The 26,366-nt window shown below is 41.2% G+C and overlaps 4 protein-coding genes across 5 annotated transcripts; 1 reads left to right on the top strand and 3 right to left on the bottom strand.

Annotated features, from left to right (window-relative positions):
• Positions 1 to 236: 236 nt before the first annotated feature.
• On the bottom strand, positions 237 to 4,516 carry LOC146363290 (XK-related protein 8-like). The gene is made up of 3 exons (XM_084918533.1): positions 3,859 to 4,516; positions 3,286 to 3,476; positions 237 to 1,606 (listed from the first exon to the last, which is right to left on the bottom strand). The coding sequence occupies exons 1-3, from the start codon at positions 4,164 to 4,166 to the stop codon at positions 882 to 884; spliced, it is 1,224 nt and encodes a 407-aa protein (XP_084774659.1). The 5' UTR covers positions 4,167 to 4,516; the 3' UTR covers positions 237 to 881.
• Positions 4,517 to 4,648: 132 nt separating this feature from the next.
• Positions 4,649 to 9,039, bottom strand: LOC146363291 (XK-related protein 8-like). Its single transcript, XM_084918532.1, has 3 exons — positions 8,423 to 9,039; positions 7,246 to 7,433; positions 4,649 to 7,161 (listed from the first exon to the last, which is right to left on the bottom strand). Exons 1-3 carry the CDS (start codon positions 8,746 to 8,748, stop codon positions 6,410 to 6,412), a joined length of 1,266 nt encoding a protein of 421 aa, XP_084774658.1. The 5' UTR covers positions 8,749 to 9,039; the 3' UTR covers positions 4,649 to 6,409.
• A 678-nt stretch (positions 9,040 to 9,717) lies between these two features.
• On the top strand, positions 9,718 to 16,079 carry srsf4 (serine and arginine rich splicing factor 4). Of its 2 annotated transcripts, XM_084918534.1 has the most exons (6): positions 9,718 to 9,900; positions 11,075 to 11,256; positions 13,052 to 13,161; positions 13,615 to 13,829; positions 13,922 to 13,999; positions 15,121 to 16,079. In XM_084918534.1, exons 1-6 carry the CDS (start codon positions 9,794 to 9,796, stop codon positions 15,626 to 15,628), a joined length of 1,200 nt encoding a protein of 399 aa, XP_084774660.1. In that variant the 5' UTR covers positions 9,718 to 9,793; the 3' UTR covers positions 15,629 to 16,079. The 2 variants fall into 2 exon arrangements, with proteins under 2 accessions (XP_084774660.1, XP_084774661.1); XM_084918535.1 differs by lacking the exons at positions 9,718 to 9,900; positions 11,075 to 11,256 and adding an exon at positions 11,263 to 12,609.
• A 1,022-nt stretch (positions 16,080 to 17,101) lies between these two features.
• msto1 (misato mitochondrial distribution and morphology regulator 1) lies at positions 17,102 to 26,027 on the bottom strand. The gene is made up of 14 exons (XM_084918531.1): positions 25,817 to 26,027; positions 23,435 to 23,564; positions 23,203 to 23,272; positions 22,660 to 22,735; positions 22,234 to 22,291; positions 21,987 to 22,140; positions 21,042 to 21,156; positions 20,748 to 20,882; positions 20,517 to 20,669; positions 20,150 to 20,281; positions 19,755 to 19,939; positions 19,068 to 19,172; positions 18,853 to 18,965; positions 17,102 to 18,780 (listed from the first exon to the last, which is right to left on the bottom strand). The coding sequence occupies exons 1-14, from the start codon at positions 25,898 to 25,900 to the stop codon at positions 18,521 to 18,523; spliced, it is 1,770 nt and encodes a 589-aa protein (XP_084774657.1). The 5' UTR covers positions 25,901 to 26,027; the 3' UTR covers positions 17,102 to 18,520.
• Between the last annotated feature and the right edge of the window lie 339 nt (positions 26,028 to 26,366).

The raw sequence follows: 26,366 nt of genomic DNA on the forward strand, positions 1-26,366 counted from the left end.
ACTGAGTGAATGGGTTAAATGCAGAGAAGAATTTCCCCACGGGGATCAATAAAAAGTGTAAATTATTATTACATTATTACACACACAACCTCAGGTCCCGACACGTCATATGCAGTGGAGGTGTGACGAGCTCATTGAGCTCCGCTGTGTCCGCCTCCCCTGCAGCCGTGCACAAATCAAAGTGAAGTAAGAAAAACAAGAACAAATGCACACTAATCATGAAGCTACAGAGCCCCTTTACTCACATGGGTAAGGAATATTTTCATTGCATGTCCACATGTTGATGTGACAACAAGATATATATAGCAGGTTACCCCACAGTCAGACGCCTGCCATCTACCAGCTAACTGTGTGAAGAGGAAAAAATGCTATAAATGTTTTTGTTGACACGCCTGCTCAGTTTATGGTAACAGCAACTTAATCCAGTGCTAAGCACAGTGAGACTGATTACGTGGACATTTGTAGAAACCTTCTTGTCTGGGAGGAGGGATGGCAGACTCAGTAACTGCTGACAATAATTTTAACCTGTTACATTCTTTAGAAAAGATGATCCAGTGAAACAGCCTTTGAAAAAGGATCTCTTCACATGTAAACAACAATTATTTAATACAGATTTGATAATTAAAGCCTCTCATTTCCCCTTTAATTTAATGACTGATATGTTGAAATGTTTTGACACACAGTGAAACGATTTAATGCACAGCAGAAAGTGCATATTCAAATTCATCTCCACATTAAGATGAGTAATGCCTTGAGACATTATATCTATGGCTAAATCAGACAAAAAGTCAGAGTCCTAGAAAACACAGCCAAGTGATCTCTATAAAACATTCTACATGACTCGGTCTCTTTCTAGTCATCCTGTGGATGTCAAGTGCACATCAGGAGTAAAAGTTCTCGGCCAGCTTCCTCATTCTTTTATTGCAGTGTGCTGATGGGGCGGGCGGATGATGAGCTGCCATGTTTGCTGCGGCTGCAAACATACAAAGTCCCACTTCACCTTCAGGTTGCTGCTCTGTGCTGGCCCCTTTCAGCTCATCTTTGTCAGGGTTTGGATGGAAGACTTTATAATAAATAATTTTAAGTATTAGACCGAGGACGTAAACTGCAATAACACAGGCAGCTGTGATTAAAGCGTACATGGGCTCTATCACAAAATCAGGAGGATCTGTGCTCATCTTCCAGCACCACACAGCACAGAGGATGCAAATATCAGTCAGTATATACCCGTGATAGAGCGCAGTCCTGTACCGCGTCTTCCCCTCGGCCACATTAAACCAGTCGAAATACCAAATGATGCCAACAGTGGCTCGATAAAGCCATTCTCCACAAGGACTATCCATGAAGTCCGTCTTGGATTGCCAAGCGAAGAAGAATAAAACCAACCAAGAGCAGATGAAGTGGGCAAAGATGAAGCAGGGCAGCACGGAGGCGAAAAGAGCGAGAGCAGTGAGACGGGAAGAGATGAGAACCAGGTTCCAGATGAAGTAGATGACTGACGAGGTTATCTTCTGGTTTTCTTTGTCAGGCAGGAAGGAGCGCAGTGAACGATGGTAGGTCGTCACAGTGCGGGCGATAGCCGAGGCCGAGCCGACGGCTTTCAGAACTGAGGGAGAACAAGAGGCAGCGTCAGAACAAGCAAAGAGAAATGTTGTGAAGTGTGCCACTCCACATAAAGACAAGCAAACTGGTCCCAGAATCAGCAGACTTTTAATGTATCATAACTTTGGTATATTTAGAGAAAATTTAGGTTCAGGTTGTGCAAAAGTGCAAAAGTCTAGCATAGGCCTCAGTTTTCAACAGAGTCACATATGAAAATTTTAGGTCTGAAAAAACACATTTGAAAAAATTGGCTTCAAGATGCAGATAAAAATCAGACCTTTGATATGGTAGAACTGTTTGGATCAGGCCCCATCACTCACATAAAAATAACCTAAAAAGCACTTTGTTAAGTTTTCCCAACTGAATGATCAGGAAGAAGAACAAGGATCCCATGCATCCCAAGCATCACAGATATTAAACTGGTCCAGGTTTGTGATTGAAACACTGGTTTATGCCATTAGATTAGTGGTTATTTAAAAAAATCTGCTTTCAATTTGTAACATTTGAAGTGGGTGTAAAATTGATTTGAGCTCAAACATGTTTTTCAGCGCTGAATAATTCACGTGGATATCGCCTGTATTTAAGGAGTTATCGAAGATCAACAACATCACATTTAAAACCACTCCCATGTACTTCACCAGCCTGTAACTCACAAAGCATTCGTATATTGAAGGTAAAGTTTTGCATGATTTCAACAAATATACCAGAGTTCTTATACAAGGAAATCAGCTGATTCTGTGAGGGTCATGTGGAAGGCAATGACCTGTCTTGGGTTCCTCTTCAAGCATTGTTCCTTTTAATGGTTAGGGATTTTCCTGCACAAGAAATTTTTTGATATGCATGTGATCGGTAGCTGGAGTTACAAAGGACACAAATTACATTACTTTTTTTAAAAAGTTTTTTTTTAAACTGTGGCACAGAAGAACATGTGTCTGTATTTGTTTGTATTAGGCTAATCGTTCTAGGCCAAATAGATGTTTTTGGTCTCTCACTCTTATCAGTTTTTTGTGCATGTGGCAGAAATTAATCAGGAATAATACTTTAAACAAAAACATGTAAGTACAATAAACATGGCTTTGTTTTTAAATCTTTTTAGCCGAGCGCCGGCAAATGTTTCAGCGCGTGGTGACCCTGCTGTGTAACTTTATGTGGTCTGCCACTTCCTGTCCAGGTTGCTGAGGTTTCTAAACACTGAGGTTGGAGTAATTTCACTTACAGCTGATAAAGGAATATCTGGGAGGGGAGACATTTCACAAACTGAATGGTTACTGAACTATGGCTTCATATTACAGCACCACACTTGAATTGAGTGAGCTCTTTAGAACAAAGCATTCTTTTAAAAATGTTTTTGACTGCGTGGCTAGCTACTTTAATTATTTTGTACACCTGTGGCACTGAGATCAAAGATCTGTGGCTGAATACTTTTGTATTGTGCATATTGTATTTGTACTGTGTACAAAAAGTGCATACTCTATGTCTAAGAAAGTACACTGCTAGCATAAAAATACTTCGGCTTAGTTGAAGTGAATATGGGTGAGCTGATCTTTAATAATCTGAAGACTTTAAACTTACTTTAAAGTAGCAATGAGCCTCCCCACTTAGTTTTTCATTAAGAATTTATTTTACAGTGTCACTATTTCTGCCCAAAACATACATGACTTTACCTCGAGTAATAAACTGTACCTGTAACAGGATCCAGATGGCCTTGCTGCAGAATGATGGTGAGCATGAGTGTGAGCTGCGGAGCGCTCTCTGAAAACGTCTCTACGATTCGCAACATGCTCAGATCGTGGCTCAGAAACACAGCTACACCCTCAGGGTCAGGGAGCTTTGTGCAGAAGCTTTCTACAGCCTTTTCCAGGACTCCTGCGTGCCTGAGAGCCAAAATATAATAAATGAGTCACAACCAGGTAAAGCAAATCCAAATGTCAAACACGCCCAGTTGAATTTTCCTGAAAGCATTCTTGTTATGGAAGCAAATGAGCAAATAAAATCAGTTTGCCCGACACACAGTAAAGGAAAGAAAACAAAATGTAGCTTATCTTGTGAAACAGAGAAAATTAAAGCATGACTCGGGAATTCGGGAAGTTATAAATGCTGATTTTCACATAATAGTTCAAAAATAAGATAAAATGAAACTGACAAAACCACAGCACTACAGATGATGAAATCTGTACTCTTGTGGTTTAATGCACAAACCTGATGGAGTTCTTGCACTACAGGCACTTTAAACACGCTTTATTAATTTAATACTACCTGAAGTAGATGCCCAGCTGGAAAACATGCAGCAGTTTGAGCAGCCTCTTGGTAGGCCAGCCCTCGACCTTTGTCTTCATCCTAAACTTGTCATAGCTATACCAAAGCCAGCTGTAAGCCTGAGTGAGCAGTGACGAGACCAGGAGCAGAAACAGCAGAACAGCAAGGCACACGTAGGCCTTTTCCTTATAGAAGGACACAGCGGTCCATATATCCAGCCCTATGTCAACCAGGTACAGCGGCAGGCCCACACAAGTGAAGAGGAAGTCCCAGCAGGAGTATTTAAAGTTAGCCTGAGTGCCTGACATGTTCACCCGTCTCTCTGCGTGCCTCTAACACAGCTGCATGTGATGCATGAGCTGAAAGACAACTTATATAGACAGATAACGAAAGTAAACTCAAGATTTGAGAGTTTCAAAACCCCTCCTACCAACCAGCCCGTGTCCTGAAGCTTATCTTAAAGGCACATTGTGTTAATTCACACACATACACACCTCCTGCTGGCGAATATCACGCTAACAGTAAACATCGTCTTTGGATGACTGTCAGAAAGACTGAAACTGAAATTCCTTTCTGGATATTTTAAGCATCATCCAGACATCCTGCCCTTTAGTCTTCTTACCTGGCACAGGTTGACAGCTGTGAGGTGGGAGCCCTGCATTAAAGCACCCGCTGGTTTACCTAAAGAGGAAGCCCAGATCTTTTTACTGTAAGTCAATGACTTACAGTAAAAAGATGTGCGGATGCTCGTAATCTGGGTTTGCAGAAAGACACAAAAACAAAAAGAAGTGACTTAACTTAGGTACTACTTTAATAATTGCACGGGACAGATGAGGTAAATGTTTAACAGGAAGTAATCCCCTTAACTTTTCATACCAGCTGACAGCATGCCAAAAAGTGGCTCCAAACACTATCAACTCTTTTTTTTTTTACAGAACAGTTTCAACATATTGTAAATGATGTAAATGATGATGTGGAGGCAGGTTTACTGAAAAAGCTGAGAGAAGGATGTGCTTTCAGCTCTGCATGTATACTAAAGCAAAAGTATTTTGGCACATGACATATTTGAACAAGCTAAACAGATAGTGGATGGATGAGCGACAATAACACTAGATTTGGCAGCTAAATGCAGAGAAATATCTAAAACATTCATGTCTGTGACAAATCAGCAGGTTAGCTGAACTCGCTTCACAACACAAAAGAAAAAAGGAGAAACTAAGCTAATGGATTTAAAACACTTGACCAGCTTTTGAAAAGAAACTATGAACGAACGAACTTACAGTGAAATTTACATTCAAAAAGGTTCCAGCAGCAACTCTAACAAGATAAAATAAAACACACACACGACGACAAAGGTAATTTAAAACCTCAGAAACAATTTTTGCAGTGTTTCAAAAACAAATTTCAATTTAGAGGGAAAATCCAGATCTCCCACACTTTTAGTAAAAAAGAAAACCCACTAGAAACATTGTACAAATGTAAGATTGCTGTTTTTATTTTACTCTTTAACCAAGTCTCTGTATTAAACCATTTATAGCTTAGTTTTTATAATTACATATTGAATAAATACAATTCTATTCTAAATCTATTTCTAGAAATCCTAAAGTGAACTGAACTATAACACCTATATAGAAAAACTGTCTTTCTGCTCACACTTAACAGTAATATTTAGGCTACTAACAGGCTGGAGTAATAAAACACAATTAAAAAGCACACAAACAGATTTGGTTTAGCTTATCAAACTATTCCTGCTTCAAACAGAATGAAAAATTAAAGCTGTATGCAATTTTTTTTCTAATGTAATTTATACATTAGCCACAACACTAAAACCTTGAGCAGATTTTGTATTTGCTGAGAACACCCATAAACCTACCAACCAACAAACGCTCTCACAGCTCCTGTGTTGGTAACCCAGCAGGTCTGAGAGGCTTTGACAGCATGAGAGGATGTACACACAATTAGGCAAGTGGTGTTAATGTTGTGGCTGACTAGTGTTTGTATAGTTACAGTACAGTATTTGTGGTTGTAAGAAGCCACTGTGGGAGCATCTTATTGTAAACACTGGACTGAGCTGAGTGCTCATCAGGTATTTCATTTGACACTTCAGTTAAAAATGTATCCAGAAATCCCCTTTATTACAATATAAACACTGTCTGTATATTTATGCTTGAATGTAAAAGTACACTTAGTGTAAATACAAGTTTATTATTGCAAGTTTCTTGTTTCATGTAAGATTTTAGAATCTGTACTTTGAATCCACAGAAGGGAATGGTTCACTTCAGACATGTTTGCACTAGTGGGAATATTCGCATTGGCAGAGGTGATATTGTCCTATGTGCACATTGGACTATGAAGCTACAAGTTGGAGACCAGCTAATGTCTGATCTTAATTTGTCAATCATTTATGTTCTTAAGTGCACTTTGGCAAGGAAAACTTCAGAGTTTTAGTGCACATTGGAAAACTATTTTAGTGCACTAAGCCTGCAGAAAAAAACTGCAGCACAAATCTGAGAAACAGAAACAGATGCTTCATTCAGTAAAAAGCCAGACATCACAGATGAGGGGGCTCGGCACCGTTTGTGCCGTGAGGGTTTCGGAGGACTCTGTGATCTGTGTAAAAATTAGTGGCATGGCAGGCCATGCGTTTGTTGACAAGTGTAGAGGACGGGGTGCTGTCCTGGATGGAAAAGTCTCTAAAGGACACTTCTGCATCAGGCAGATCACTGGGAAGTCCGGGCTCCCTCCCCAGGGGTCTCCACAGTTTAGGGTGGAAACAGCAGTAGTACAGGGTTTTAAAAAGCAGCCCCAGGAGGTAAGTGAGAGGTAGAGAGATGAGAAGTGGGAGGACGAACGCATCAGTCTGGACCAGGTCTCTGTAGCACCACCAGGTCACCAGCAGGATCACCCCATCTATGGTCATGAAGGAATGGTAGATTAGGCTCCTGCCACGGGTCTGACCCTCAGCCACGTTAAACCAGCTGAAGTACCAGATGAGCCCCACGGTGGACCGGTACAGCCACTCCCCACCCACGCTGTCCATGAAGTTTGTCCTCTGTTGCCACGCCCACAGCACAAAGACGAACCACAGCATCAGAAAATGGGCGGCGATGTATCCAGGAAGGACAGAGGAGAACAGGGCGAGCGCCACCACCCGTGGAGCGATTAGCAGCAGATTCCACAGGAAATAGATTAAGGAGGACCCCCATCCCTGCTTGGCTTTGTCTATGAGGAAGGCACGCAGGGAGCGGTGGTAATCCACTACCATCCAGGCTATGGAGGTGGTTGAAGCAGCAATACTTACAACTGAAAAACAGAAGTCAAACCAAGAGGAAGTGAACAAGTGCACAACTGTGATGTTTGCTTGCTGTTCACAGAGAGAGAACTCACACTGAACGGTCCTGGCCTTGTTGGTGCTAAGTATGACGTGGATCATCAGGGTGAGCTGAGGGGCGCTCTCACAGAAGGTCTCGATAAGACGGAGCATGCTCAGGTCATGTGTCAGGTAAACAGCATACTCTGACCCTTCCTCTTTCCTCCACCAGACTCTAAAGCCCTGACGTATGGCGGAGATGTGTCTGAGTGCGGATGGGAGAGCAGCGTGAGAAAATGACACAGCAATGAACAAACCAAACTCATGGAAATAATCGGGTATGATTCATTAGGAGAGGTCAAAAACAGTGTGACTGAGCTTTTCATACCTCATTAATTCATTTTTATGCAGTCAGTTGTGCTCAGACTTACTGGATTTACAACTTACCACACCTGACACTGACATTTGTACATGGCTTGAGGTGTTTTAAAGAAAAATATATGGTTTCATTTTTGATTAGAAAATAAAGAAAGTGAAAAAGCTATGCTAAGGAAACTTTCACAACAAACAGGCAGAGACCTTAGCTGCTGTTGAAACACTTATTGAGAAACAGATTCAGTGATGAATTCGGAGTGATTACATGAAATGACCTTACTAACATTTAACAGATGTGTTTTACATTTACTTAGTTCCTAAAGCTAAAACCCGGGATGTTTTACTGTTTTAAATTATTAGCACCCTGAGTTTATTTATCAGTGCCAAACTTTAAAATGTTCAAAACAGGTACTACTATACCATAACACCTTTATTCATAAAGCACTTTAAAATAAACCGGGGTTCACAAAGTGCTGTACATATAAAATAGCATAAACAGAAAATAAAATCAAACATTTAAAAAAAAATAGAGAATTAGAGAAAATAGAAAAATAGAGCCAACCTTTCAAAAGGTGCCAGAGGCTTCGGCAAATAAATATGTTTTAAGACGAGTCTTAAACTCAAAAGGAGAAGACGCGCATCCGAACAATCAAGCAGCTGCATTACCCCGATGTTTATCAAATTCAAATTTTATTTCAGTTTCAATTTATGGACTGTGCACTGTTGCTGTTCAAACATGAAAAACCTAGTGTTAAAGCTAAAATAAAACTTTAACCTTGCCACACTTCCATAAAATCCTGTCATTTAGTCTTCTCCTTACGTGGCGCTGGGTGACAGCTGAGAGTTGGGAACTCTGCGTTAAAGCACCTGCTGGTTTACCTAAAGAGGAAGCCCAGTTGTAGAACATGCAGCAGGCAAGACAACTTCACTCGGTCCCCGAAGAGCACGCTTTTCGCCCCAGTCTGTGCGCTGAAGCCCGGCAGCTCTCGGTCGTACTTGAACCAGAACCAGCTGAACATCTGGACCACGACGGACGACAGGACCATGAGGCCAACCAGGACTCCGAACCAGAAGAAGTCTCCTCGGCAGTAAAACTCAGTGGCCACCCAAACATCGGAGCCCCAGTCTACGAGAAAAGTGCACACTCCGATCACGGAGAAGACGAAGTCGGTCCAGGAGTACTTTGAAAAAGTTCCGCGCTCCATGGCTGAGCCTCCCTCTCTCAGCAGCTAGCTGTCCACTCGAGCTACCTGTTTCTGAGAAGCTAACCTTCAGCTAACGTCGTGTACCGTTATTTTCCTCCCAAAGTGGCTCCACAGTCTTCTTCACCACGATGAAGAGAAGTTGCAGAGGGTTTGACATTTTGAGCTCCAGTAAATTAATGTTACGCCCCAAGACAAATAAATTACGTTTAAAAACTAAAAAATACTTCCAAAGAGAAGAGCGGGTGTGTTTGTGTGATTGTTGGCCCCGCCCACCGCGGCTCATGCAGTATAAAAAGGTTTTAAACGCATCACAACAGTCAGAGCACCGCTTTCCGACATTCGCCATTTTGATTTCAGGCATGAGGCTAGCAGTTTCGGAGAGTTTCCAGCAACGGCCTCCTAATTGCAGTACTCTTAGGCCACAAAAAAATACTTGTTTCTTATACACTCTCACAAAGTTTCTGTAGTTGTTTAACTACGCTTTTAATGTCTATTTGTTGTTTGTAGTCCGGTGCCATCAAGGAGTGCGTCTTGTCGCAAATCCTTAACTGGCCGATCTCCCACTGTTGTACCTTTGCGTGAATTGCACCCGATAGTTTCAGTGTTTTAAACAAAGCTTGTCATAGCTGTGTATGCTTGTGGATTTATTTGCGTACTTAGAAATCCGATTACATACACAGTGATCTGAATAGTCACACACAGATTTTAATATGCACACAAAAACTGAGATAGACATTCGCACAAATAGTTCTGGTTCAATAATAACCCCACAATTTCTGTGATAACTAGGAATGGAAACTCCTATCCAACGGTGGCTCTGGTCTAACTGTAAAAAGTTATTTTCATTCATTCTTAAAATAGCCTAATCGCACGATATATTTTCTAAAAACTAAAGTTAAAAAAACGAAGACAACACCCCTTTTAGTCGTGGCCTATCATATCAAAGGAGGGCCTTATGTATGGCGGCAGTCTCACGCCTGCGCTGTAGCCGCTTGGTTGTTGTCGGGTTTGTCGTTTCGGCAGCACGCTCGGAGGAGCCAGCAGCATGTCGCGGGTGTATATCGGAAGGTTGAGCTACAGAGCCAGAGAGAAGGACGTAGAGAGGTTCTTTAAAGGCTACGGGAAGATACTCGAAGTCGACTTGAAAAATGGGTAACGATGCTGTGAATTAATCGTGTTTAATATGGAAATTGGTGCTTGAAGGGCCGCGTACGGCCTTGTTGAATCCAAAGCGGGTCAGACTTGCTAATGCTAATATAGCTACTCTACACCAAATTTCGCTTTTCCTGTTATTACGTGTGTTTTTTTCCCCTAAAGTTCGCCTCAGTTTTACACGAGTGCTTGTTTTATCGATGTAAAGGTCAAGCTAATTTTTCCCATCTTTATTGTTGGTTATTGTTTGCGTTAGCGCCAAATCGCTAGCGAGCTAATGTTGGACGTGGCAAAGTCAAAGGCGGCTGTGTGCATTACAAGCAAACGGTCTGCTGCAGCTGTAACTTCACCCACCGTTATATTTTTAACGCAATATGAAACTGTAGGGGGAATAGTTTCAACCGTATGCATAGCCTTCCTTTACGTTAAATATCTCTTTGCAGTCGTACTGGCGCTAATCTGAACAAATTAACGCGTAGGGCCGCTAAAATCTAAGGCTCCAACCGAATGGTGTTTATTGTCTCTATAATAGGATTGAATAGTCTGTAAAGTTCGATTACTTGGTCTGTATGTGTCACAAAACTGTGGAAAAATACCCACTGATGGATGAGATATAAAATTTACAAAAATGCAAAACAAATAAATTTGTATTTGTTCACATTTGAGGAAGTAAAATGGTGTATTGAGAAATTTCTGCGTTACAACAGCCAACAATATTAAATGAGAGGTATAATAAAAATTGGTTCAAGGAAGTCGAATACCTTAATAAAATGTAGTAATTCAATAATAATATATAAAAACATTAAAAAAAAACATAAACAGCTTGATAACATGAAAATGTTTAGAAAAACACAATAGGAAACAAGGTTAAAATGTATATTACTAAAATAAAATAAATCATCCAAGTTAAAAAAACAAAACAAAAAAAAACACACACACACAACTTGTCAGTAAAAAGAACTAAACAGGAGCAAAACTTAAATAAAATGTGCAGAAAGTATTATATCATAAAACACAGATAACAGGAAAACATGTAAAAGGTTGAATTTAAATGACAATAATAATTTATCCTGCTCAGTTACCTGCTGCCATCAGTAAAATTGTTACATTGCTGCAACTCTGCTGTAAAGTCCTTTCTTCTTTTTATTTAAACATGTTTTATTTCCATCTGCAGGTATGGGTTTGTTGAATTCGATGACCCCCGTGATGCTGATGATGCAGTATATGACCTAAACGGCAAAGAGCTGTGTGGAGAGAGGGTCATTGTGGAGCACACCAGGGGACCACGTCGTGATGGAGGCTATGGTGGTGGTGGTGGTGGTGGTGGAGGAGGAGGTGGAGGAGGAGGAGGGCGGAGTAAGTGTCCAGCGGTTTATTGCCCGTATTTCACGTGAATAATAATTTATAAGAAATCTCATTTATTTCAGGGAATTCTTAAATTTCATGGGGGGCAGAACTGGTCCTTGGTGGCTAATGTGCATTCAGTTTATATCATAATTTCATGGTGGAAACTGACAGAGGTGGTGTTCTGTAGCTGGTTCTTAGAATTGGGTGGAGTGAGGTGAAGCTGATTTGTTCTCTATTAATTCAATTTTAGTTTCTGGGTCACACCTCCACAGTAGTTTCATCACAGTTCACCTTTGTTGCGATCTCAATGAGCATTCCTGGTTTCTAGTGGTGTTTTTGAATTGGGGAAATCTTACTCATGTACAACTTAACTGTTGCTTCTGCGATGCAGTCCCTGACAGATGGCGGCATCTTTCTTTCTGTGATGGAAAGCTGGAAACAGGCAAGGTGGAACCTAAGAAAGAAAATGGCGCAGCTTTGCTGTCTAAAGTGAACATTTAACAGTTTAACCACAATTTGGCGTGTTATCACGGACTGATTAAGGTTTTCAAATCAGCATTTGACCAATATCTGATCCTTGTGTCTGGTAGGTGTATCCCCGATACCTCTAGATCGTTCTTTGAGAACCAAAGGGGAATTATTCCTGCTAAGCCGCTGACCTCATTTTCTTTGTTTTGGTCGTTGAGACACTCCCACCCTTCCACATTTCACTATTGTTCTGGCTTGAGTGAGCCTTCTAGGTTTCTAGTGGTCTCTTAGCCTGCGAGTACATCTGAGTTTCTGGATAGAGCAGTAATTTGGTTTTGAATTGCTTTGCTATACATCACTTCACAGCTCCTACTCAGAAAAGAACAGCATGCGTGGGAGGAGGTGTCGTAACGTGATTAAATCTGTGTGCACCAGAGCCACCAATGACTTCTTCAAATATCTTGGGTTTCCATGTGATGGATTTGAAACTAACAATACATGTGAATGTGTGATGATGCGGGAATTGGCTTACTAATTAAAACAGTATAAATGTATTGATTGAGCATTGTAGAGTAACTATTTGACTGTCAAATATCTTGTAATCTATTGATGTCTTATTCCGTTTTTATTTCATTTAAAGTGATTGTCAATTTAAAGGTAAAGATTTAACAAAGAACCTCAATGTTTTAATTGAAAGAGTCCTTTGCTGACTGCCTGCCCCTATTGCTGGCCATGGTGTCCCCCCTTTCCAAGAGTGTGGTTTGACCATTCTGGGCCCCTGGGCAGACCAAAAAAGGGAGCCATTGTGAATGAAGACCGCTTTTCCCATTAGGCCCAGGCCGGGTGGTGAGGATGCCATGGGGTTAGGAACAGATGTGGGTTCAGCTCTTATAGGTGCCTGAAAAAAAACAACATGTTTTGTATCAGTGAAATGTTTTTAGATAGGATAGATTAGACACTTGATTTAGTTCAACGTAAGTACTTCCTCCTTCAGTTATTAATTTTATTTTTATTGCTTTTTTCTTTTCTTTTTTTCTTATTAAAATAGGCCTGTTGAGCATCAACCAAAATTTAATATCCATAGGGTTTTTTTTTTCTTGTTGGCTTAAAAATTTAAAGAAAGACTAATAGAAAGAAATAATTAGGGTCTTTTTAGGAATTAATAGCTTTTTCTCTCTTTTTTTTCAGCCTTTTTGCTTTTTCCCTATTTTGTTACCTTTCCCAAGACATTATTGATATATTTTAATAGTGTGTAGCTGGAAGTTTAGTATGACTGCACCATCCCGGTTGCTTTCCAGTCCTCATTGTTCCTTCTGTTTCCTTGTTACCCTGAAAGGTGGATATGGACGCTGGGGAGGAAGAGACAGATATGGTCCACCTATACGGACAGATTATCGGCTTATTGTTGAGAATCTTTCCAGCCGCTGTAGCTGGCAAGACTTAAAGGTATGTTTTTGCTTAATTCACCCTCCTCTCTCATATTAAATACTTATTGTGAAGGAAGTAAGGCTCACAGTCCTGATTTAAAAAAAAAAAAAAAAAAATTTGAAGTGAACCATTATTTCAGCGTTTTAACATTTCCCATAGCTAGAGTGAGATTTTCCCCGTCTTTTTCTTTTTTTTCTTTTTTCTTTTTTTTTTAAATTTCCCTTATTTTTTCCCAACTTTAGGAACGTTGCATTAGGTTTGATTTTTGTTTTTATTGTGGCCACATAATTACATAAACATTCATAAAGCGCAGCACACCCATTCTGATCAGGTTGTCCATAAGGGAAGATGTAATATGAATCCATGATTCAGAAGCTCTCATGGATTTTATGTAAAATATTTACATGCAGTTTGGTCAGAGCCTCCAGTGGACACATTCTCATGATCTCATCTGTTTCCTCTCCTTGGTAGGACTACATGAGGCAGGCGGGTGAGGTGACTTACGCTGACACCCACAAGGGCCGGAAGAATGAGGGGGTGATCGAGTTCAGGCTCTACTCTGATATGAAGAGGGCCCTGGAGAAGCTCGACGGCACAGAGGTGAACGGCAGAAAGATCCGGCTCATTGAAGACCGTCCTGGTGCCAGGCGCCGCCGCTCGTATTCTCGTAGCCGCAGCCGTTCCAGGTAAAAACGGCACTGTTGTCTGGTATTATATTAGGCATTGCATGCTGCTGCAGTCGGATCCAAGCTCGATAAATGGTATAATATTTTGTCAGGTCTCGCTCCAGGAGCCGCAGGTCTCGTAAGAGCCGCAGCCGCAGTGAGAGCAGCAGTCGCAGCCGCTCCCGCTCCAGGTGAGAAAAATTTTATTTTGCTGTTTTGTCCAGAAACTGATAATGTTCGATCGTTTTGTCCTCTCACTAGCTGCCTTGAGACAGCTTGAGACTTTGTATCCAGCTCAGTTCATTTGTTTTTATAAGTATGTTACAGGAAACGTGTTACGCTCATTTATAGCTTTCATATTCGTAGACTCTACTAGAGTTACTTTGCATGATTCAAATCAAGGCTTTCTTATCTTTCTTTCTTGTTTCTTTGTTGTGACTTATTACTTCATCCTGTCTGTAAGAAGCCGTTATAGCTTCTGTGCTCACAGCCAGAGCCGTGAGACTGAGATTGCCATATTAGGATAGATCTCTCGTTCTCACTGTAGAGGAAAGCTAGCTGAAAATAAGGGGTTACGTTTACTTCTATCCTGACTTCATTAATACAGACTTTGTTTAAATATGACCATCCGTTACTGAAATCATGGGTGTATATATAAAAATAAGGAAATGCATAATGGGTTTAATAATACATGCACAAAAATGTAAATAAATCTTCAGGTCAAACCTTCAGTCTTTGTCATAAGACGATGACATCGCGCATTGGTTTGTAAAGTCGTGCTTAGCTGCAAACGGAGCGTTTTCAGGACTGCAACTGCAATTAGGACTGCATGCTGACTGGCTAATCCTTTGTCATTAACAATAACAAAGGATGAGCAGATCCTGAATAATCCTCCTTTGTGATTTCTGATTCTTAGTTACTAAATATGACTGAGAGCGCATAAATTGTTCATAAGTGTTTACTGAGGTTAGCGCTGAGGGCTGTCTTACTGTAGACTTCTATAGGGCAAGAAGTCTTTTATTTGTTTTTTTTGTATGGTGGCCTTTAAAAAGCATGAAGACTACGTACTTTCTCTTTACTGTCTTCAGACAGGATGTAGAAATTTCTGTTTTAAATTATGTCTCTCAGATTCTTTTAAAGCTGCTCACAATCATTCCATTTTTGTGTTGCGGAACATCGAAACAGAGAAAACAGACCTTAGAAAAACCCCTAAAATTCTAGTAATTTTACCCAGCTGTTCAGTGCTTTATGTTAATGAGAATTTTGGTGGATGGGTTGGTGCAATAAGACTTGGTTTGTCTTTTGTCCACAGAGCTGCTTCTCGCTCCCGCAGCCGATCTCGTAGCAAGAAGAATAAGGGAAAGGGCAAGAAGGAGGAGGAGGAGCGCAGCAACGGCGCTCAGAAGAACAAGGATCGCAGCCGGAGCCGCAGCCCCAAGAGTAAAAAGAGCAAGAAAGAGGGGAAAAAGGGAAAGAAGGGGGAGTCCAGGTCCAGGTCTCGCTCTCGGTCTCGCTCTAGGTCTCGCTCTAGATCTCGTTCTGCATCTGGAGCTAAGGATCAGGCAAGGAAATCTGTCTCAAAGGGCCGGGAGGAGCCCAAGAGCGATGACGAGGGCGGCGAGCCTGAGCGAGGCTCACGCTCTCGTTCCCGTTCTCAGTCTCCTGAGGAGTCCAAATCCAGAGCCAGGTCTAAATCAAAGTCCAAATCCCGTTCCCCCTCACCTGCCAAAGCCCGCTCCCGTTCCCGCTCCGCCTCCAGATCGGAGTCCCGCTCTAAATCCCGCTCCCAGTCTCGTTCTCGTTCCCGTTCCCGCTCTTAGTTCAGATTTTGGACTGTTTGTCACAAGCCCTCCTCCCAGTGTCTCCCTCCTGCCCTCTATTTACATTCCCCGTGCCCGACAACACTATCCTCACCTCCTGTTTTTTGATAAGTAGCTGTAGAATACCAGGCGCTCATGCTCGATGTCTCTTATGCACATGCTACCCCATTTCATTTGCCCTTTACCAACATACGTTTTCATTAGTGGTGTTTGTAAAAATAACAACAGGGTGCAATGTCAGTTTTATAAGTTCAAGCGAAGGTATGGTATTTGTCTTAGCCTTTTTTAATCAAATGTAGAAGCATACTGTTTTAGTCGATATGCTGGTTGGGAACACCTTCCCCACTTTTGTGAAATCCTTGTAATCTTTGTTTCACATTAAAAAAAAAAAAGCTTGTTCTGGACTTGTTAGTCATGTTTATGTTGGTAATAAATTCGGTGTGTGAGGGAAGCAGGTTGGCTCTTATTTTTATTTTTTTGCATGATGGTGTAAATATCACCGGGCTGAGTTTGTTTCTTTGTTTGCTCAGAAAACAGTTGGAACAGTTTTTAGAAAATGTTTTTGGGGTTTTTTGTTTTGTTATCCTATGTTAACATAGGATTAATTAAAAAAAAACAACAACTCATAAGGCAGTTTTATCTGTTTAAAAAAGCCAAAGATGTGTTTTGTAAAGTAAAAGGCTGGTTTGACTGCAGTGGTGCTGGCAGGCTTCAGTTTCATAACTTGGTAAATTCCCCTCAAACTCAGCTGATTACACATTTTCGTCTAATAAACAATTAGTGGGTACATTTTTATTCATGCCAAGCTTAATATTACATTTAAATTTATAAAACTGATTCAAGCCACCTGTTTTCCACGTGACAGAAATTTAAGTAGGATAAATCAAAGAACCCTGTTACCATGATTCCTTGGATGACATGATTCACGATACACTTAATATTTAATCGTTTGTCTAAGACTTACTTTGAAGGTAGAACTTTAATTTAATAGAACTGTAATTTGTCAGTAAGATCTCTGGAACAACAATTTAGTCCTCGGGCTCTGATTTTATCCATAATGTGAGAAGAAGAAAACATGCAGTAGAAAGTCCCAAATTTTACTTTGTGTGTTTCACATCTTACAAAGCCATCCACTCTGTCTACCCTTTGGCTGACATCCCTGAGTTAAACTGTACCTGCTGGCAGAATTGGTCAAGTCAGTTTTCCTTAGGTTTCCAATGTGTATCTACATGTGAGCCATAACAGGAGCTGGCTAAATAAATACTCTTCGCACACAGGAAAGCGAGTGTTTGAGAGTACACTAAGAATTATCAGTTCATAGAAGGAAATACTGAGGTGACTCAGATCATGAGAATATTTTCCATTTTATGGCATAAAGTTTGGATATGTTCAGTGACAGATTGCATTGCAGTGTGAGGACTAGAAGGGTTTGGTTTACAAGACCTGTGCTGCCAAATGGTATGGGGACTGTAATTAATTTTAGATCAGTTTAATAGTTATTTGCACTACTGAGCACTCAAAACAAAAGTTATAGATTCCCATGATCAAGTTGTTTGTGCATGTGTGGCAGAAGGCTGTGTGCGTGAACCAGAGCAAGGTCAAGAAACAAAAGCCCACACAGATGTTGTCTCAGATGCAGAAAACGAGATAACAGGTTAGAGGGAGGGAGGCAGGTGTATCTGTCCATCCCAATGTGAAGCTGCAGCTGAGGGAGGAGAGGGAGAGCAGAACTTGGCTACGTAAACAACGGCCGCTTCTCAATAGTTTTGACCAATCAGATAAACGCACAGTCTCTTTATAAATCTCTCCCAGGAGCTGGCTACAGCAGACTGCTGCTGACTGGTTTTCTAACCAGAGGGAGATCCATGTATTATTCTTTGAACTGCTTGAATCATTAAATCTAACTTGAATTGGACCAGAGCTGTTTATCCTGGAAAAAAAGACCACACAAAAGCAGCAATAAACCTTTCTTATCAAGTTCTGGTGTGGAGAAAATATTTTTCTATAAAGATTAAAACTTTATTAAATAATTTAAGTTTCACCACAATTCAGTCCATATTAGTCATTTACATCTTTTAATACTTTAGTTTGACCTAAATCAAAGAAAGCTTTATTAAAGGCAGGACTTGCGCTGGATTATTGACCAGATTATCAGCATTACAGATATTTGTGTTTAACTTTATAGGCTCTTTATTCCATTTTTAAATGTTATTACAACCATGGCAATTTATATTTTTGTCATGAAATGCATTAAACAAGTGTCTAAGATGTGCTTTTTGTAGTCCCATCTTTAGCAAATTGTGGTTTTAACACAGAAGACTCACATCAACATCTGCTGTCATGTGATTAAGGCGCCCAGTGTGAATGCATTCATTATTTCCTTGGTCTTATGTTTTCCTTTGAGGGGGAATTTTAAATTTTTTTATGATGTTCTATTAAAGGTTTAAAGCACAAACAGGCAGACTTGGCCGAGGATACTAAATGTCCCATTAAACCCCAAATTAGTTGATTCTGCTTTGGACAAATTACAAAAACCCCAAAGCATGTTCAACAGTTTACTGTTCATTTGAGGCCGCAGAAAACAAACAAAGAGTCCCTTTCTTTGCTCTGAGAGCTGTGAATGCTACAATCTATGCAACCTGTGGTGAAAGCTACATCTTTATGTAAATACAGTCCTATGATGTGCATTTTGTATAAAATACTTTTAATTACATATGAACAGTCATTGAATTACAAACTACATGGGCAGAACTTCCTCTTTTCTGTCACCCAGTACTTCAGTCCTCATCCTTTCACACAGCAGAGCACAGCTCCTCTCAGTCTCCCTGCATCAGGCTGACAGCATGCAGGCTGATAAACAAAGCAGGCAGATACAAGTCGTGCTAGCCAACTTCAGTCATCGTCCTCTTCCTCGGAGGAAGAGCGCATCACGCCTCTGCTGTCGTCTCTGTAACACCGGGCCAGCAGGCGCAGCTGCTCCAGGGCCTCCTGGTAGTCTGACACTTCAGGCCCTTGAGAAAGGAAGCTGGGGGCAACACGGCGGATGTCAAAAGCACTTGCACCGCGATGCAGCTCGGATAGCCAGGGGTCGAGCGCAGGACCCGACTGGAGGGAAGTCATGACGGGTACGGAGGAGACGACACGGGGCGTACCTGCAGAGAAAGATCATTCATGAAAACCTATAATAGAGCAGGTCTGCGTTACACACAGACAAAAACACTCACTGCCAGGCGGGGGCGGCTGGCCCTCCAGGAAGCCCTGAGCACCGAGGGATTGACTGAATATCTGCGGGAAAGGTGGCGCCAGCTCACTGGGAGTAGAAACCAGCTGCAGAGCCCTGAGACAGTGATGACAAGATGATGGAGAGAGCAAGGGTGAGAGATGAGAATTTGTTAGAAAAAAAAAATAGCAAGTGTCACGTGTCAGTGCAGAGACTCACAGAGGAGCTGAAGGATAGAAGGATCTGATGTAGGAAGCCAGGACGTCCTCACCGCTGTGGAGACTGTGCAGAGGAGTGGGCGGTTTAGTTCCTGCAGCCAGCGAGCTGGTGAAAAGAGAATTAAAGGGAGAAAAAAAAAAAAAAAAAAGCATGTTGCTACAAGTTGTTTATTCAAAAATATTGACAAAACTGACTTTTTCTATATCATTCACAACCTTAGCTGAAGTTTAACCCAAAGTCATTAGGATAAAGACACCAGAGCAACCTCCCCGAACAGGGTCCAGTAACCATCACAGTGGCAGACATCCAAGGACGGGTTTCCAGTATGAAGAGCTGGACAACACCTGTTATCAGGTACCCTGTTGAGGCGTCTGTATCCAGTAAGGGTCCTAGGCTAGACCCCTTATGCTAAATAAGCCTCCAGTATGAAGAGTTGGACATGAGGGAGAGAGATAAATATGAATGCTACGGCAAGGGGGACCCAGGACAACGGTCAGGGGGGAGACATCCACCGGAGTGGAGAAAGGCACTATTCAATGCAGCACAGGAACAAGCTCTGAGGCTGGGGTCTATCACACACCAGCTATCATAGATGAAGAAGGTCAGTGGTAATTTCGTAGGGGCAGAAGCAAACTTAAACTAAAGAGTCAGAGTAGAATATAACTGACTCAATAACTTCATTCTGACCTGATGAGTTTCTGGCCTTTGTAGCCTTTGAGCGTCGCCCACTGGCCGTAGCATCGGCCGTCTCCTGCTTCAGCGCACCCAGACAGAGGCCTCCACGGCAGTACGTCGGTGTATGTGCTCAGGGCGTCGGGGAGAGAGGAGCTGTGCATCATGGGAAAGGGGACGGCACCATAAGCAGCCACAACCTGTGATTTAAATATTGGTTACCATAATCTCAGGCATCTCCACAGATAAATAACCTAGCTGCAACATCCAGCTAGCTTGTGAGACTTCATGTCCTTTATATACCTATAGAGCTTCGAGCTAGTTCCTTTCATGACTTGATTAAAAAAATAAAAATAATATTTGCTGAAGGGGCAGAAAAAAGAAAACAAAAACGAACAATTGTTAAATACCTTCCTCCCTGATACAGCCAGGTCATCTGCCAGCTGCCACATGGGGACGCTGTTGTTTCTCAGCCTGTAAGGTGCAGTGAGGGTGTCCAATGCCAAAGCCAGGACAGAACTGGAGTGGTACCACAGTGAGGGCTGGCACAGAAGACAGACAGATATAGATTAAACCCCATGCTTGTATATAATCCTGCATACCTGCACGTGTAAAATGTGTGTCTATAAGTTGAATTATCTCTTTAATCAGAGCTGTGTCAAAGTTTAAAGGTTGAGTGCTTACATTTGGATAGAACATAAAATAAGTCAGTACAAGGTCTTAAAATAATTGCTTGTTGACCAAAGGACACAATAATAGTACTGTAGCCAGTCTCACATCATAACTGAGGTGGGTGAACGTTGTGGGAGAGGACGGTCGTCTTCCCAGACCACCTCGCAAGGTCAACGGGCAGAACAAAGAACTGTGACTGGCCATGTGTACCATCCCTAAAGTGCAGTTCAGCAGGTGGTAGAGATCCTTCACTGGCGTCTGTTCAAACAGAGACAATAAATATAAATAAAGAAGCCGCGTTACAAAACATTTGCATTTAAAGAAAGAGACACTCACTGAATCTGGGTGAGTGACGGGTAACAACCCCCAGGTTAGGATGCCCCTCCCTCCGTAAGAGTCGTGAAGCAGCTCAGTGACCTTCGACCCCAGACCTGCAAAGCCATCAGCCAAGTCGCACAGCACCTGGAAGCCCTGAAAGGAAAAAAGGATTGAGGAAGCACAAAGAGATATGCAAGAAGATGGCAGATACGAGATGGTGTACAAGTAAACTTTGATTAGCATCTTTTTAAAGGTCTTACAGTACAAAAAAAATATTTCTAATTATAGGGGAGAGTGAAATGGAAGAGTTACCTGAAGGTAATCGCACTCCTCCACAAAGAAGTGCAGCCTGTCCTCCAGCTCCTCAAGCACCGACCCCTGGAGGAGAGACTCGCCCTGGCCGAAAGCCTCCAGACGGTGAGCCTCTCTGAACGCCCATAAAAGCAAATATAAATCACTCAGTTTAAATACCTCATAACTGTAAGTCAGCAAGTCTCAAGAAGCCTTTTTAAGTGTGGTGGAGAAGCAGTTGTGGGTATGTTTTAGATTTAATTTAATGCTTTATTTCATTCTGTCAACCAATTTAAGAATAAAATTAATTTAGAAAACTGGATGTTCTTTAATTTTATTCTAAAGTATTCAGGTTTCGTCTAATTACTTTAATAAAACAAAAAATGACAGCTTGGATACATGAAGTTGTATAATAAACGTGTTTATACATTTTCTGCCTTTTCTTCCATACTGACCCACAGAGAACAGTCAGTTTTAATCTGATTGTGAGGGAAGGCTGACATCTAGTGGTGAAACGCAGGTGAGGGCCTTCCACTCTTATTTTGTGGTCTAATATGGGAAGTTATAAATGGTTAAGCTGTCATAACTGAATTGCTTGTTTCTGTCTGTCAATTTGTGTTTCATACATTTAGTCAGGTTTGTTCATCTTAAAATATGACGATTTTATGTGAATACCAACTAACAATCCTGCACTGTGTTTTGGGCTACAGACTCATTTTTAAAATGTTTTCTGTGTCATAATAATCTCGATCTGGAGAAACTTCTTTGATGACAACATACAACAGTTTGCATAATGAGGTTTGGAAAATATTGGGAAAATTTCCCAAACATTTTAAGCTGTTTCGATGAGATGTGACAGGAAATTCTGCACCTGCAGTTTTTATGTTGAAGTTATGGCTCTGACTCCTTTAGAGGTTCAAAGTAAGAAGCATCAACAAACTACAGGTAATGTTGCACCCGCCTTACCCATCGTGGTTGTACTGGTGGATGACCGAGATGGTCCGAGGGTGCAGGTGGATCCTGAGGAAGTCAGACCACACCTTCACGCTGCCCTCCAGCCTGTAGCTCTTCTGTACTCTAGCCAGGTGGCTGTTCACTGTATCCACACTCAGTGACCCTGCTGCTGGGAGAGATTGGTCTTTTTAAGCTCATGTGATGATTTTGGTAAAGAAACTTGTTATTTCATGCACGTTTGGTTGAGAGGTTTTCATACCTGAGCAGTGAGGCTGGGAGCTGGAGGGAAAATCAGCCTCTGCGAGTATCTCCCCTTTCTAGACACAAAGAACAGAATGACGGGCTCAACTCTTTGGAGACGTCTCTATTGAGCTATTTTTTTTCTGGAAATTTGCTCTCGCACAGCCAGTTTCATCACTTATTGCATTCTGTGGATTAATTTGGGAAGCTATGACACACAGCAGTGCGTCCTTATTTATTACTTACTTATAGGGATTTTTACAAAGAGAGAAAGCAATGGTGATCTGTAACCTGGTCGCAGTCAGTGATGACACTACATGCATGTATGCGAGTCCCTTCAAGCAGTCCAGGGCATGACACGCTTCGACCCGACTATAACTGTAATGTGTGTGTTTGTTGTGAAAATCTCTTTGTGTTAGTTTTCATTTCTACTTGAAATACTCACATCCAACTTATCAAGGTCTTCAAGGAAGGAGTTCTTTGCAGGAGGACTTTCTTCGTGCATAGTGATACTTCCGTCCCTGCCGAATTCAAAAAGTTTTTTTTAGTTTTCAGTATATACACTAAATATGAACAGTCTTAGGACCAGTGCATGTAATAAATGGATTAGTTAAGAATAATGGCGACTGTCAGTGCAACCCCTTAGCCTCCTAGCAGATTCACCTATGGTATCAATTACAAAGTCCTACATTGGCTCATTTTCATGTCATCGTATTCACAAACTGTCCATACCACCTGCCCAGTGGGGTGACTACAAATACTCATTCCTTTTATCACCGCAGGGTAAAAAAGGGATATGCTATAGGATTTGATTTGTCCTATAGATAAATAGATTTAAATGTAGATAAATATCCATATGTAAACAAACAAATAAACAGACCAAAAAAAACAACAAAAAAAAAAACATGTGACAGTGTTGAAACCAGAAAACAACACAAATAAAATTTGTTATACCAGGCAGAAAACAAATAGAGAGGGTCTTGTTTACCATGTGACAGCAGACCTGTCCTTGCCTCCATCATACAAACTTCCCTCCTGTCGCAGAGTACGAAGACTTCCTGTTACAGAATGAGAGAAAGACGTTCAGAATTCACCAAAAAAAAAAAAAAAACCTCTATAACAAGTGCTCTAAATTAATGCTAACATATTATATTTCAGTCAGTCAGTAAACTGGACAAAGTAAAGACACAAAGTTTTCAGTATTTCTAAAAGCAAGTTACCTTTGAGATCCATGGCAATGAGTCGTGGTGTGTAGGTGACGTGGCCGCCCAGAGTCTGTCCTTCACGAAACACGACATCGCTCTGGATCTCACCTGGCGGTGACTCCGGATCGTACGATAAAGATGCATCCTGCAAACAAAGAGAGGAGCACCACTGTTTATCTGCTAGCACGGTCAAAGCAATCGAACAATGCTTAAAGAAATTCACAAAGTAAACGTATCATTGTCAACAATCAATTAGTCCCGTTCATGAATGTATATACAACAGGTTGACAGTAAGGTGCAACCACTGATTACATGGTCGAACAAGAACACCAGTTTAGACTTCACCAGAAAACATTTAAATAAGCACAAATCTGGGGGGAAAAAATGAAGAAATCGTTGCACAGATGAAACCTAGATCAACTTGAACCAGAACACTGGAAGAGAAAAGTAAGGAGAAGGAGAGACACTGATTGTCATCCCAAGCATACCACAGTATCTGTCAAACATGGGAGAGGCAGTGTTGTTGCATGGGCACTAGGGCTGCCACGATTAGTCGACTAGTCACGATTACGTCGACTATCAAAATCGTCGACGACTAATTTAATAGTCGACACGTCGTTTGAAGCTTTGTAAGATCCCAAAAGACGCAGGAATAAGTAGTAGGATTTAAGAGTGTAATAACGGACTGAAACAGAAGATGGCAGCACTGCATGTACAAGGATGCCAGCTGCCGTTAAACACCAAAGACGAAGAAACTGTGTCCCAGAATTCATAGCGCGGCCCATCGCGGCCCTGCTCAGTTCCAACAATGGCGGCAGCTGGTTAGTTTTAATATTACTCTTATTACTCTTTCTGGGTCACAAAATAAACGTTTTACATATTTTCAGGCGAGAATGTAGCTGTGTAAACTTCAAATATCTGCTCAGTTTATCAAGACGCCACATATTTTCAAAAGCGCTCCGACGTTTTCGGAGGCGTCTGTTACCCACCAGCTCGATAGTTAGCCGGGGGCAAGGCTCACTAGAGCCGGTAAAAAACACCGGACTCCCGGCAAATCGTTTTCAAACCCACCGCTGTCTTTCGCTACTCAGGTTAAACATGATATATAAGTCACTTAGATAACTTAAAAATGTTGTTTGGCTTTTTTCAGTGTTTTATTTGTTCCTGAGTAAATCGGTTTGGATGAGATTAAAGTTACAGTTTTTACACAGCTGAATAAAGTCAAGTAGACAACTGATTATCAGAAGTGTGAGAATCTACTCCGGTGTCCTGTTATATTTTAGATAGCAAGGAGCAGTTTATTAAACTCCACCGAAACAATCTGCAAATTTCATTCAAATTTAATAAACTATCATCTTGTCTTTATTTTTGGTTAGCACATACCTTAAACACTTAAAGCTGTAAGCTAATGATAGTTATATAAGAGCAGATGCATGCTAGTGCAATAAGCTGTACGTTTTATGTTGAATGGATGCATGATCTGATTAGTCGACTAATTGCAAAAATAATCGCCGACTAGTCGACTATCAAAATAATCGTTTGTGGCAGCCCTAATGGGCACATATGGCTGACAGTGGAACCAGGTCATGAGTGTTCGCTAATGATGTGACTTGACAAAAGTAACAGGATGGATGCTGATGTGTACAGGCCTCTACTTTCTGCTCAGTTGAGCCAAAAGCTGGAAAATTTATTAGACAGCACTTCACAGTGTAAAAGAATAATGACCCCAAATCATCCTGCAAAAGCAACCCAAGTGTTTCTCAAAATTATTCAAATACAAATGGAGGAATACAAAGTATTCCTCCATGACCAAGTCAGTCACCTGATTTCAACCCAATTCAGCATTTTATTTTCTTTTTTTAAACAAAAAGCAGAGAGACCGACAAACAAGCAGCAACTGAGGGTGGCTAAAGGAATAGCTTGATATAGAGCACCTAAAAGGAGATGGGGGGGAACAACACATTTGATGAGGTCCAATTTTGGATCTTTATCCATTTATTAAAAATAAACCTTTTGTTTTAAAATACGAAAACTTTTTAATTGAGCTAGAGCCTTTGAAAATGGGGAATCTATATATAATAATATTTGCTTTAAATCTTGGACCAACAAATTATGGACCTAACTGCTCAGGTAACAGTTATGAGTGTTTTTATGAAAAGCTCGTAACAGTTTGCTAACCTGCTAATTCAGCAGCTTTAGCCACACAACTGTTGGCGGTTATGCCTCTGTTTATGGTCAATGCCATGCTGGTCAGTTTGACCATACTTCGTGTCCCAGTCTGTCAAACTGAGACTAACCAGAGCTAACGGTTCACAGCAAGCTCACAAGTTTGACAACACATGCACAGCTAACGTTAGCGAGCTAGCCTAGCGTTAGCCTTGCACGCGCACTCCTCACCTGTAAATTCCACCAGTGAGTTCCCGCAAAGTTGGAGTAATGTCCGAGCTGGAGGGTGATCACCTCTCTGCAGAGGCTGCTCATCGTGACGAAAATCAACACGCAAGACAGAAGATAAAGCCCACAACTACGAACATGATGGGCATGTTTAGAATTGACGGCACTAAGAGGAGACGAGCAAGCAGCGGCGACGGCTGCAGGCCATTGGCTGACAGGAGAGTAAGACGAAATGTGATTGGATGGATCAGCGACGTCAGTATGATAGTTTGGTTTCACTGTGCCTTATATTCACGTGGGGCCCAACCATCCAGTACTACAGTACTGCGTGTTTGATTGTTTATTAGACTGTTTCAAACACTCAAAGAGTATGTGACAAATATTTATATTAAAACTCATCTGAGGCTTTTTAAAATAATGCAATAGTGAACATAATAAATATGTTTATATACATTTTTAGGTAATGTGATGTTTGCTTTGAGAATGATTTGATGGACAAGTATAAAAGTAGAGGATCTAGAGAAATTATATGATAGGTGCACCAGCCTCAGAA

The sequence above is a fragment of the Perissodus microlepis genome, chromosome 22, assembly GCF_051167445.1.
Source record: "Perissodus microlepis isolate ML-2025 ecotype Zambia chromosome 22, ASM5116744v1, whole genome shotgun sequence".
Lineage (NCBI taxonomy): Eukaryota > Metazoa > Chordata > Actinopteri > Cichliformes > Cichlidae > Perissodus > Perissodus microlepis.